We start from the raw sequence: 13357 nt of genomic DNA, 5'->3' as shown, positions 1-13357 counted from the left end.
AAAACTATATTCACTTTCTTTGCAAATTATATAATCAACATTTTGAAAATCAATTCATATGATTCTAACTGCATATTTCTATTTTTACTTAATTAAAAGATGTGAGTACTTCTTCAACCACACCTTTAATCAGTTTGACAGTAATGCTATGGTACACGCTGAGAATTTTCCAGTTACAGATCTAAGTCATGTTGACTCAACTGATTTTATGTGGGGGTGTTCGCCCACTGTCTATAGAAACATGTCTGTAGGAAAAGAACTTGGTCAAAAATTAAATCTTCACCTTTCACTCATTAATTCCGTTTTCTAGTATGAGTGAACATGTTTTTAAAAATTCCACTGAAAATTAACAGATGTGCTAAATATTCTGTGAATTCATTTACATCATTACAAAGTGGTATAACACTCAAGGTTCCCAGTCAAAAGGGAAACTCTTTTTGGATTCAAACATGCCTTCATCTTAATACAGTAAACTCAAAACAAAATGAATAAATCTTCTCTTGAATTGCAACATCTAAACCAAACACCTGTGTTCAAATCAGAATCAGGCCAGGTTTCCCCATTTCCCTCTCAATTTTTATTTAATTCCATCATGTTCATTTATTGGCATTTTTCTGTTCCTTCCAATCAATCAGCAGCTACAGCATAACAGACAGATCATATAGCGCCCTCCTGTGGCTGTCTGTGGGTGTGTAATCCATCCCACTACGCTCCTGAGGGTGTGTCTGCTCCACCAGATGTGGTCCAGAGGTTGTTGGCTGGGAGGAGCACCGGAACCTGAGCGAACAGCGCTATACTGTTTCAGTAAATATATCTTACTACATATTTACACTGACAGATGACTTCTTATACCTCCAGAGAGATTATTTTGGTGTTGAGTTTGTCTACCATAAAGCCATAAAAAGATCCTGCAGCTTATTTGATGTCACCGGTCGCCACGTGAATTAAGTCTTTTAACTCACATCAATGCGTACATATGATTAGGTCCAAGACCATAAAAACAGTAAATGTATCATCACAAATAATCATCACGTTTAAATAAAATTGGTCGATGGATTAATTAGTCAGAACGTAGTTGTTGGACCAGCACTCATCTGAGCAAAAGGAGTCAGAAATGCATAGAGAACAACAATGTGAGAAGTAATTTGGACTGGAAAGTGAGACACTGTTACACACAGTCTGGTCCATGTCATTCATTAGGTTTTGTTATGACAGATTAACAGAAACTGCATGAGAAAGTGAGGTAAGAACCCTGGTCTCTCATCCATTGTCTACCAGGCTAAAAAGGACTTCCTTATGGTCCAGTGATGCAGTATGTGGCTTGCCTTGGCACGTGGTACCATCTACAGAGGGAAAGAGAAGAAACAGTCACGAGAGACATCTCCCCAGCTTTCTTTGTGTTCATCAGTTTGAGGCTGGTGTGAAGATGCGTTCCCTCTGGGGCTCTCCCCATGGTGGGATCAAACCACAGTCACAGGGTATGTCACACCCGATGACTGTCAGAGCTCATCCTTCTCCATCTGCTGGAAAGCCTCCAAGTCTTCCCGCCAATCAGCCAGCAGTTCATCCACTGACTGGCTACTTGAGTCTGTGTCACCCTCAGACTCCTCTCTCCTGTCAGAGTCTCTCTCCTCCTTAGGCTGAGCCAAACCAGCTTCTGCCTCTGTAGGACTAGCTTCCTCTTCCGGTGGACTAACTTCTTCTGCAGGACTAGTTTCTTCATCTTCAGGACTGGCTGCGTCCTGGGATGGGGTAACCTCCTCTGAAACAGATTCGTCCAGCTCCACCGTGCTGATTTGCGATTGGCTGGTAGGCTCAAATGAGGTGGGAGTTGTTGCCTCAGTTAAGCAGCCCTCCCCCGCTTCTTGCACATCTACACCTGAAAAGGAAGCAGGGGCATAAGGCTGAGCAGCTCTACGCAAAAAGATGTGCAGGACACATACACACATACACACACAAAGCTCCTCTCCTCCTCTTCAGTCAGTAATCCATACAACATGCCTCCTGGTAGCCATTCTCAGTCAAAAATAGAACAGTTTTCATCGAGAGGCTGTCAACCATAACAGCATGATGCTGATGGTGAGTCATGTTTCCCGCAGGATAAAGTCATTCTCACATAGCTGCACGACCAAACTGAGAGTCAACTGAGGAAAGAAATCTGGCAAAAAGTCCTACTGTGAATTTTGCACGGAACTGGTTAGAAAAAAAAAAGTCTACTTGATCTGTTATAGTTTCTAAAAATGTAGCCACTGTGTTAAGGAACAGGTTTGTGCTTTTTATTATACAGTCGAAGGAATATACCCAGGACTGCCGCAGTGACAACAGGCAATGACTGTAACTTCAAGGCTTGCATAATTCCGGTACAGACACGCTATCTGGTTATTATGGTGTCATGGTGGCTTTGTGGCTATAGAGACTACCCATAAATCACAGGATTTGTAGTTGTGTGTCTTTTTCAGTAAGCACCTGTTCTGCTGAATAGTGCTCAGTTCCCTAACTGTTTTGAGCGTGCTGTTATGCAGCTACACCCATGTTACCTATAATGGTAATAGTCCCTATTTTAGCTTATTAGCATTAGTTATGAAATATTGCCATTTTTACAGCAAACACAGATGAATATTTTAAAGTAAATGTGGATAAAATCAAGACAACCTGACCAAAAACAAAGTACGAATTTGGTAGAAATGGTGGAAATTAAAAGTGGGGTCAAACCCTGCTACGCCGTGCAGCCTTGCCATGTGTAACTACTGGTTTGCTCCTGCGAGAAAAAAGACATAATGAGCTGTCGTGTCCTAAACTCTGAGGGGGAAAATAACAAATGACAATACTGTGACTGCACTAAGCTTTTCTATCAAACACTAACACAATCCTGTGGTTAAAGGGAAGAGTGAGAAAGAGAGGGTTGGAGAGATACAAGCATTAATGTAAGGAGGAAAAACAGAGGTAAAGTCAAGGGGAAGGAAATGCGCAAAATGTTGGTAACAGACAAAGAAAGAAGGAGAAGAACAGAATACTTACTGCCCTCAATCAGGCTGCCAGGAAGAGGTTTACCTTTGAATATGGCTGCTGCTCATCCAAAAGGCGAGAGGGTTATGAAAAAAGAAAAGAAGCCAAGAAAGAGAGGAGAGGAAAGGCACTGTTACAGTCCACCACAGGGGAATACAGGGATTTGGCAAATGGGGAAAAGAAGGAAAATAATGAGGATGCAATATTGATAAGGGTGTAAATCTCCACCATGCACCATTATAACCACAGCTGGTGGGTGGCTTTGGAATGAGTCACGATCTCTGAGACTTCAAATAATGCCTGAATCCCTACACCTCATCTTTATTTTACGAAGCCGAGTGCATAATGGGACTCAGTCAGTAGAGAGATATAAGCACACTGATGTGATCAATCTTATCAAGAGAGATAAGTGAAACAAAGAGAAGAACTCCAACCATTAGGGAGTAATGTCACACCTCTGTCTCTGGCTTTATCGCTCAGCAGCACCTCCACCTCCCTGTACTCCTTCAGCGCCTCCAACAGGATGTTGCCCTCCTTGTGAAAGAGGAAGAGGAGAGGCAAGGTGATGTCATCTGTGTTACGGCCGTCCCCAGCCATCTGAAACAGGGGAGCTGTGTCACTGCTGCTGCCATCGTTGTCGTCTGGACAGAGAGAAATGAGGCAACAGGAGGAAAGTGAGAGATATTACTCAATTTTATTGACTGACAACGATATGGATAATCAATTTATCATTGAAGTCCTTCTGGGTCTAACTTCTCAAATGAAAGATTTTCCTGTTTTTCAGTGTTTTGTACTATTTTAAATTCAATCTTTTGGTTTCAGCTTTTCAGACAAAACAGGAAATTTAAAGGGAAAAGGTGATTTTCACAACTGAGAACTGAGATTAAGTGATAATATATTGTCGATTCTATAACCTATTGTAAGGGAATACACTACATATATAAAGATTATTATCATAGTATAACTGTCAATCTTACTGAAGTTCTGCCTTATTACTCATGTGATGTGCAGAACCCTGTTGCACAGTGCGTCTTCAAGATAATCAATTTATCGTGCACTAATCTAGTCAGTGAGTAGTTATCTTCCATTTTGTGTCGTTAGCTGCTTGCCCTCACCGATGACTATGCCTCCGATGGCGCCAGCCTTCTGGATGTGTCGGGCCTTTTCTGCAAACATGCACTGACCCCTCTGGAGAAGAGCAATGTGGCCCTGGACGTACTCAGCGTTGGTGATCTCAGAACAGCCACTATAGGGTTCAGCCACAGTCACAAAGCCTCGTACCTGCACACAGGAGGGAAGAAGACGCAGAATGAATGAACATCTTTAATATTATGTGGTGTACAGAACAGCGGTCTAATCCCACATGTTCTCTTCTGGTGGTGAAACCGAGAACTCATCTCTCCCTCTGTTTGAATTAGGAAAGTATTCTGTAAAAGCAAGTGCCCTCTTAAAAATACAGGGGAAAAGTGAGTGTCTCTCTTTGGAAAAACAAACAGGAGAACAGTTAAGTGCCCATTTGTAACCTGGCAGTTTGGCGAAGCTGCAAAACCCACTCACCCCTGTGGAACTTTTGGACAGGTCTGTGCCAAACTGCGCTGGGCCGGCGGTCAGCACAACTCTGCCAAAGAATGGATGTGAGACGATTTGAATGGCCCTGGGAGGCAGCTGCTCTTTCTGCTGCTGGCTGGACAGCTCCATCATCTCCTGCATGAAACGTACGCCGTCCTCCGCTGCTACCGCACTCACCGCCTAGGAGAGGAGAGGAAGAGAGAGAGACACTTTTAAAAAGTCAGGAAGGAAAGAATACCATAATTTTGGGAGGTTGGGAGAAAGAATATGTCTGCCACTTTACACTGTCTCTTAATACAACAGCAACAGTATCGCAGCATATTTTCTTGCAGTTTTACATGTAAACAGATGCACAGTGTTGTATCTTTTTAATGACATCAAGAACTTTAATGCACTCTTCATAATGCAGTGAATAAATGATGATTGGTTCCTGCCTTGTGAAAAACAACTATACAATATTCGGCATATTTCAGTATTGTCTACAATATCATAATATTGTAAGTACACTGTCTCATGAGACACCCATTCCCACCCCTGAAGCTGAAAAGTAGAGTTAACACACTGTTAAGAAACTAAATTAGTCTGTGGAATGTTTTTAATGACAACCAGCCACTTACAAAAACATGTGAATGTTTATCCTTGTTGTTAAATTGCTGTACCTGCGTAGCATGTTGGACCAGCTGCACCCTGCCATCTTTCAAATGGATGAGACTGACTCCCATCCTCCTCAGCAGCTCCAGATGTTCAGGGTTGTTTGCCATGAAGTCCTGAGCCCTAAGGGGAGGACGACCCATACCGGGTTCCCTGAAAGGTGGGTAAGCAGGAAGAAGAGCATGAAGATGGATGAGATACAGTAGTTAGGGAAAACAGATAAAAATGGAGACATATAACCTGGTAAAAAAAATCTGTATTTATATATACCGGTAAGGAGCAGGACGAGGGCAGCTCTTGTCCACAGCGCTACGGATTGGTTCTCTCAGGTTACGAGGGAAGGCGGGGTCAGGAAACAGGAGGCGGGTGTTTGGGCAGGTCCAATCAAAGTTTGAGTCGTCCAGCTCCTCCTTTGACTGAGAACATGTATGACAGGTTTTATTATTTACTGAAATGCATAAATGCTTTCATCTCTTTGTCAGATTTTAATGATAATGGCATCATTACAATTACCGTTCTATTTGAGGAAACGGATGAGGAGTGAGGGGCTGCGGAGAGAGACAGAGGCAGCAGGTGTGCCTCAGTTGTGAAGACGTAGTCCTCCACATCAAAAGGTAGGTCCTCCGCTTCAGCAAACAACAGGAACAGGTATTTGAACATCTCAGCAAGGAAGAACGAGTCCATTCTGAGAAAAAGAGAAGAGGTATAAGACAAAGAAGACACTGCTAAACATCCATATATTCTCTATATCTATCAAATTATCAATATGGGCATCACAAAGTAGAGCCCGACTTATCAGCAGGCCAATATTTTTCATATTTGCTCACTGTAGATATACCTGTATCCATGTTGGAAGATAAACTGCATTTTTGTGTATTTTACCCAAAAGTTCCTTTTATGTTTAATGTCACTTTTATTGTATTGTTGTCATTTTCACCTCTGAAGTAAATTTAGTTTTTTAAGTTATTCTTGATAAAAAATTATAATTAAATGTAACTTTTTTTTATTGTCATCTTTTAAAATATAATTATGTTGTTAACTGTAGAATGTCCTGCTTCACTACTTAGCCCTTTAAATAACCAAATTAAAATGAACCCTGAACCCTAAATGTCCATATCTGCCTCAGAAATTCAGTATTAGTTGGGCTCAGTTACCAATTCAAAGGTTGTTCATATATGTTGTTTTGTATCCAGTGATCGTTAAATAATATTTAATATATCCCACTATTTAACTTTTCCTTCCTTTCACTAGCTGTATTTCATACCATGCTTTACATACCATTATCTCATGTTATGTACAGCTGATGGTACAGTATGTAATGCATGTCTAAAATGGTGTCTACAATTGCAGTTTAATAGTACATCTTCCTAGAAATGATTGGAAAATGTTCTCAGTCTTTCTCACCGGTCCTCATGGCTCCCAGTGCGCACGTCCTTCATTGCAGCAAAGCCGCAGGGAACACGAGCAAAGCGATTGAGGTTGTCCAGGATGGTGCGACCTGCCTCCAGGTAGTAAGGGTCTCCTGTGGCCTGGGAGAATGAGAGGACAGTAGTGTGATCACATCAGAGGACAGACTAGGCTCCAGTGAAATTTTCTCAGACACAAAGATGTAACTCTCAGTGTTTTATCACATTATGTTCCTTTGTTAGATTTTTATAAGACACCAGAAAGCCAAAGGCAGAATATTATTATATGATAATTAGGAACACTAATTAGTGGCCTGCATGCTGGAGGCAGCTCACAGTGGCTGAAATGGAGATAGTGTTTCTGAAACTTTGTAAGTAAGTCCAGATGCACCTTGAAATTTTAGTCAAACGTTAGAAACTTCAGATCAAACTGCAAGCTGACAACATTTAACATAAACTGATGAATGATAAGAGGCGTTAACCTTGCAACTGTGGCACTAAAAAGAGCACATCTGCATTACTGTATGTCGAGCTTCCCTGATAAATTACCTTGTAAAGGAAATAGGTGCTCTCTGCAAACTCAGGCCTCAGGGGGTGTTGGGCCCAGTGTACCCTGAAATCAGTAGTGAAGGCCTGGGGACAGAGGAAGAAGGACGAAGGGGTCAGAACACCATTCAGGGCGTTGTAATTAAAACGGACAGACCGAGCTAAAATGCAGCTGCCTTGTGTGAAATGCAGGCTGGTTCACTTCAAGCCAGTTTTAGTCAACAACATACGCCATGTGGGGTTATTTGACTCTATTTGAATGACATCAAGTCAGATATACAGAGAGACAGATTACCTCCGGGAGGAAGTTGTGTTTCTTGGTAACTTGGTACAACATCTCGTGAGTCTCGATAGCAGGACGGATATCTCCTTTCAATACCTGGGACATGCACAATATGTACAACATTACTGGAATGACACAAGACAAGAAGAGACAGTAAGAGGTTCACTTCACGTGATCCACTCTGACCTGCAGTCCAGGGAAGAAGGCCAGCAGAGAGTCCATCCAGGTGCGAGCAGGAAGTAGAGGTTTGTGGATGTGGACATCCAGCAGCAGAGGCGGCTGACTAATGTACTTCATTATAGATGCGTAATGCTGAATGGGACATACATGGTAAAGTAGTGTTTATTGAATACAATGTTTTTAAAAAAAAAAAAAAAAAAAAAAAAAAAAAAAAAAAGAAGCAATATTTTAATGCCAACTTGTGTGCTGAAGGACTACACAGAATCCTAAGATGCACAAATGGAAAACTAGAAGGCTGCTTTATGTTGAGATGTCCCTGTGACAAAATGCTATTATGAAGACAAAGAGGCATCAAATTACTCTGAAAAGTGTGTGTGTGTGTGTGTGTGTGTGTGTGTGCTCACAATATTGAACCGCTGCAGAAACAAGTCATCTCCCAAGAGGATGTAGGCCTTTAGTAGGTATTCATAGTACGAGTCAATTCCTGCTCCAACTCCACTGTCTGGAGACACACAATCATACATCAGTTTATAAGACAAGAGAAATCAGGTGACAAACAAATGCTCTGTTTTCAGCCTCTCAGTCCCTGTACAGCCAAATCACCTCTCACAGAGACTGAAAAATTATAGCTGTACTCACTTGCCCATGTCCTTTTCTCCTCATCAATACATAACTACTGCAGCCCCCTCCCCTATTTCTCCACTCCCATTTCTTTCATCCCTGTCTCGCCCCTTCATCTGCCCTCCTCCAACCTGGCACTCAGTCATGTCATTCTACTTCCCTCTTTCATCCACAGACCCTCTCAGGCCCCCTTCTCTCACCTCTACGGACCCACTCTCCAGAGTGGATGTTGATGGTGGTTCCCACCAGATTGCTGTTCCTCTGTCTCTTCTCCCACAGAAAGTCCAGGGCTCTCCGGGCATGGGCCTGTGTGAATCAGAGGAAGGGTGCATCATTGATTAAAAACGTAAAAATCGATCTGCAGCAGCTGTCCACTGTTAGAATGATTACAGTGACTGACTCCGTGCTTGTTCAGCAGTTTGGTGCTGCCAGGAAATGAACCAGTCCTAGGCTCTAATATGCCAACACATCAAAAAATATTTAACTTTTTAACAAATACCTGAAGTTTTCTTTATATCTGCTTGAGTAAAATGTACAAAAAAGACCAAATTCTTACATTTTTACACACTCACAAATGTCTACATCTCACTTATTTCACCTCAATACATTTGCCATTAAGAGGCCTTTATCACAAAATGCATTTTGACATGTCACAGTGGGAAAATCAAATATGCAAACAAAATGAATGACGTCTGAACTCCATTTGGCTGTTTCAAATAACTGCTGACCCAACTAACAAAGATCTTATAAGAGACAAAACAGTTGCAAGGCAACATATTATCACAGTGAATCCGGGAGAACATCAGGGTGTCAGATGATACAGCATAAGCACAAAGAAATAAACAAAGAAAACAAAAGATAATGCCTCCAGCCACAGCTGTCATGGCACAGAGGAATAACAAAGTGTGACCTGGATTAAAGATAAAGAAAGAGATGAACCACTTGTAGGACGTGTCTGTTCAGAGCTGATATATGTCTGCTCAAATGGCCGATGGAAATAGTTTAACAGCTCTTTTACAGTGGTGACAGGTAAGTATGTTTAAGTGTCAGCTCAGGAAAATATTCCAGGAGATTTGCAAGCACAAAAGCCTTTGTCTTTTTGTATTAGAAGTTCTACTTGTAAATGATTATCCAAGGTCAAAAACATGAACTTATTTTAGTCACAAAATGTTTAATTTATTACTGATTTATGTGGTAAACCAACATTATGATTGTTGATATTTCCAATGGGTTTCTCCTGTCAGTGTGGTCAAAGCATTTGCAGTATTCAAGACAGATATAAAGAGCAATTAAAGGTCCATTAAATCATAAATTAAAACATGTTAATGTAGGCATGAGTTGATTATCTGGTGAAAATGTAATACCTCAAAAACAGGATCCCCAGTGAAGCGACTTAAGGCAGCAAACTCCAGGATGATGGTTCCTGCACACGCAGTACAAGTGTCTGTTTCTGTGCCTGTTCTCGTCTCAGGACCCCTGACTCCATATTTCAAGTTCACCTGTCAAGCAGGAAAAAAGAAAACATTTTTTTAAAAATCTGTTTTTAGAGACGCATTTGGTCTGCAAGAGATTGTGCATGAAAATTAGTCAGCCGTGAAAATGTCTGTGTCTAAAAGCTGTGACAGCTGCGAGCAGAGCGGTGAAGCAGAAAATGGAAATATGTAGCCATGATCTGCAAGAATGCTGCGAGCAAAAGTAGCTGTCAATTTGTGATACAGCAACACGGGAGGTGTGAGCATAATAAACCTAACAATGTCTTTTATAATGCATATGTGATGGGACATGTTTAATGATGACTTTGATAAAACTGAATTTTGTTTAAGAGGTAATTATCTACTTCTTTCAACATACAGACTTGGACTGAGTCCAGTAAATGCATCACAAATGACTTTCGTCTTCACTGACTCTTCTTGCTAAACTGCTACAATTACAACTACACAGGTTTTATCATTTCAGGAAGATGAGCAGTTACTGTCTTCCAATCAGAACAATAATTCTCTATTCAGTGTTACCCTATAAACTGCACTACATGTATTGGCATAGATCATGAAGAGCCTTCTACTTATTTGGAAAGAAAAATCCTGAAAAACGGAATAATCTGGTACTACCACCATACAAGAGAAGGCTGATATGTATAGACCCATTAGACAGTGTACAGTGTATTTCACACAATGACTATGTCGGTTTGTTTCTGGCACAAGCTGAATTACAGTCTGTGTGTCTGCCTCACCCGGGGGTAAGGCAGGCCACTGCTGGTGTTGAAGGCCGGCAGCAGTCGGACACCCAAGTCTTTGGCCATATGCAGGAGCTCATCCTGGTACCACTGCATGTGCTGACCTCCGTCCTTCAGCATCACAGCCATGGAGTGGCCTCCTAACAGACCTCTGAGCACACACACAAACAAACAACAATGGAGAATAAAATATAACACAATCCACTGATTTCTTCTGTCTTTTGTCTACTTAGAACTTCAGCTGTTCTGTTTAGTGCTCATTAGATTAAAAAAAAAAGTTTTACTTTAAAATATGTGACTGTATATGAGTGATGTATTTCTTAACGGTCATTGTGTGTTGACAGTCCAGTCCAATCTTACCCAAGGACTCGAATGTTGGTTTCAAAGACAGAGACCACAATGTCATTGTCCAGCCTCACATCTGACAGGACTCTCCTCACTGCAGCCTCAAACTCTGTGGTCTTATTCAAAAGCTGGCAATGAGAAATAGAACATGATTATAAAAATGAGGCTCAATTATGCACCATTTCACAGTCTAAAAGTGGAATAAAATACATTGGGTACTGTTCACAAAAATAATCCCAGAAATGTTTAATTACAGCCCTTGTTAATTTTTAACTAGTAACACTGACATTTCTCTCTATAAAAGACTCACACAGACAAAATATCATTATTATTAAAAAATAGATAGACTTCGATCATTTCTCCATATAATGTGCATAGTACTTTCTTATATGCTTTACATGCAGTCTTAAAAGTACCTACAAAAAAACTACAGTATACACAAAGATGATGCTCACCACCAGAGTATCCAGAGTATCAATGAGGGTCAGAGAGAACCTAGCAGAGAAGGACAATAATACCAGTGAGAAAAGAGCTAGACCAGGTGTGGTAATGTGTACTGTATGTGACTTTGACTCACATCATTATTACTCATTTAATACATTAGATCTCAATGTCAATGTAGTCATGGCACTCACTTTCCAAGAGCGTCGTCTATGTCACCTCGACTGGGTTCAAGCCCACGTACTCTTCCTCTACATGTTAGAGGCATCAGCTCATCTGCTGGGTATGCATGGTCCTAAGAAACACAAACAAACTCACTTTTACTCACTCCAGTTCTGTTTTTTTTACGTGGCCAACTCAATCTGATTAGACCTCAGTTATCATGAAATATACATGATGTGAGTTATCCCAACATGAAAGAAGTTTCGAAGCCAGATGAAATATTTAGTGAGACAAAACAACAAAAAACAAGAAAAAAAAAACATGCACCAAAGCATCAGTAAGGTGTATTTATTGTTCCGTAATTGTGGATTACCAAAAATAATATTACTTATTTTAAAGCAGACAGTCCCCGCTCTACACTAATTGTGTAGGCTGGGATGCAAAAGATGCAAAAAAAAAAAAAAAAAGTCTTGGTCACCTAATAAGCTGAAAAGTTGTCCTGAATCAAGTTCAGATACAAAGGCAGCAGAACAAACATCAACTTTAAATTCCTGTTATTTTGAAGAACTTACCATGTAATTCTGATATGCATGGTCAAACATCTCAACCACTTGGTTCCTTTGGTGAAGAAATAGAGGACAGACACCAGTAGTCACAATGTGTAACATCTTTTCAGGAGCGAAAAAGTTTTTCTCAAATTATATACTACCAAGAGTGCTGTGTGATTTTCTCAACTCACCTCAACCTGTGCTTTTCCTCCCGTGTCATGGCCTGTCCAAGACTGCATGATGCTCCAAACAGCATCAGTAAAAACACTACAGGCGGCATTGTGGTAAGTGGGCAAGATCGCAGCAATATGCATACAACTACAGTCTTGCTTTCAGTCAGTCACTGAGCAAATATCTAGTCATTACCACTGCCCTAACCAAGCATTTATGTTATATCTCATCATCAATGGTTAAAAATGGTATCACGAATCAATCCTAGTTTGTTACTCAAACTTGGCCACTGACACTCCATCTGTCTCTCTCACCAAACAATTAAAAATGCGATATTTTGTGGGAATGTTATTTCAAGTAACTAGATAGATCTGGGTGTAACTGGTGGAGAAGCATCAGACATTAGCTGTAGTGCAAAGTTGCTCAAAGTGTTGTGAGCAGGTTGGTCTGTCACTCCTGTTTACTCTTCCAGGCAGTCACCCGGACCTGCTGTAAACAAGAAGTGTGACACGTTGACAAGAAAAGGACTAACGTTTCATGTAACTCTGCCCTAAAGCAAACCCATTAAGTCAAATCAATCCAGCGATCTGAAAATGAAAATGCAAATAATCTATTCTATAGATGTGGTCTTGAGGGACCCGTACTCAGGGAAACTTCAAGTCAAACTTCAGTTATCAAAACGTACTGACATCTTCAAGACACACGGTAACCAAAGCAAGCAACGCCTCAGTAACAGTCCCGTCTTATTTGTTATTACTGTATTTATAATCCCACTCCTCAGATCGTTTACTTACTCCCCTCAATCTACAATCAACTAAACCAAAAGTCAAGAAAACAGCCCTTGGAAGCTCCCGTTCATACCAGCTCCTATTCTCAGTGTGGTGTGTCTACGGTTAAGCTTTTGAGATAAAAAGTTAATTATTTCCTCCTCTTGACAGTTTTCCTCCGTCACCTAGTCAGACAAGCAGCCGGGCACTTGTCAGGGTTTGATCAGCCAGTTAGCCAGCTGCGCTAACTAGCCGAGGTGGTGTCTACGGAAAGACCGAGAACACGAGACAATTCGACAAAAAACACGTCCATTGTTGAGCAGCGGACATCATAGGGCTATCTTTTCAGTCCTTCGGAGTATAAAGTTGATAATTTCGCCGGAAGCTGCTATTTCGCCAAGCTTGCTAACCCGAATAACCGGATGCTG

At 41.0% G+C, this 13357-nt stretch overlaps 1 protein-coding gene across 1 annotated transcript; it reads right to left on the bottom strand.

Moving 5' to 3' along the window:
- Window positions 1-129: 129 nt before the first annotated feature.
- Window positions 130-13350, bottom strand: edem3 (ER degradation enhancing alpha-mannosidase like protein 3). The gene is made up of 20 exons (XM_022759614.1): window positions 12183-13350; window positions 12016-12061; window positions 11476-11576; window positions 11296-11335; window positions 10856-10968; window positions 10493-10646; window positions 9627-9761; window positions 8463-8568; window positions 8046-8143; window positions 7648-7773; window positions 7474-7557; window positions 7182-7265; window positions 6631-6755; window positions 5740-5911; window positions 5497-5642; window positions 5235-5379; window positions 4564-4755; window positions 4122-4287; window positions 3462-3647; window positions 130-1879 (listed from the first exon to the last, which is right to left on the bottom strand). Exons 1-20 carry the CDS (start codon window positions 12269-12271, stop codon window positions 1500-1502), a joined length of 2688 nt encoding a protein of 895 aa, XP_022615335.1. The 5' UTR covers window positions 12272-13350; the 3' UTR covers window positions 130-1499.
- Window positions 13351-13357: the final 7 nt, after the last annotated feature.

Source organism: Seriola dumerili, unplaced genomic scaffold (genome assembly GCF_002260705.1).
Source record: "Seriola dumerili isolate Sdu_G_001 unplaced genomic scaffold, Sdu_1.0 BDQW01000322.1, whole genome shotgun sequence".
NCBI lineage: Eukaryota > Metazoa > Chordata > Actinopteri > Carangiformes > Carangidae > Seriola > Seriola dumerili.
The sequence above is the reverse complement of the archived record's forward strand: the minus strand, read 5'-3'. Positions and strand labels throughout refer to the sequence as shown.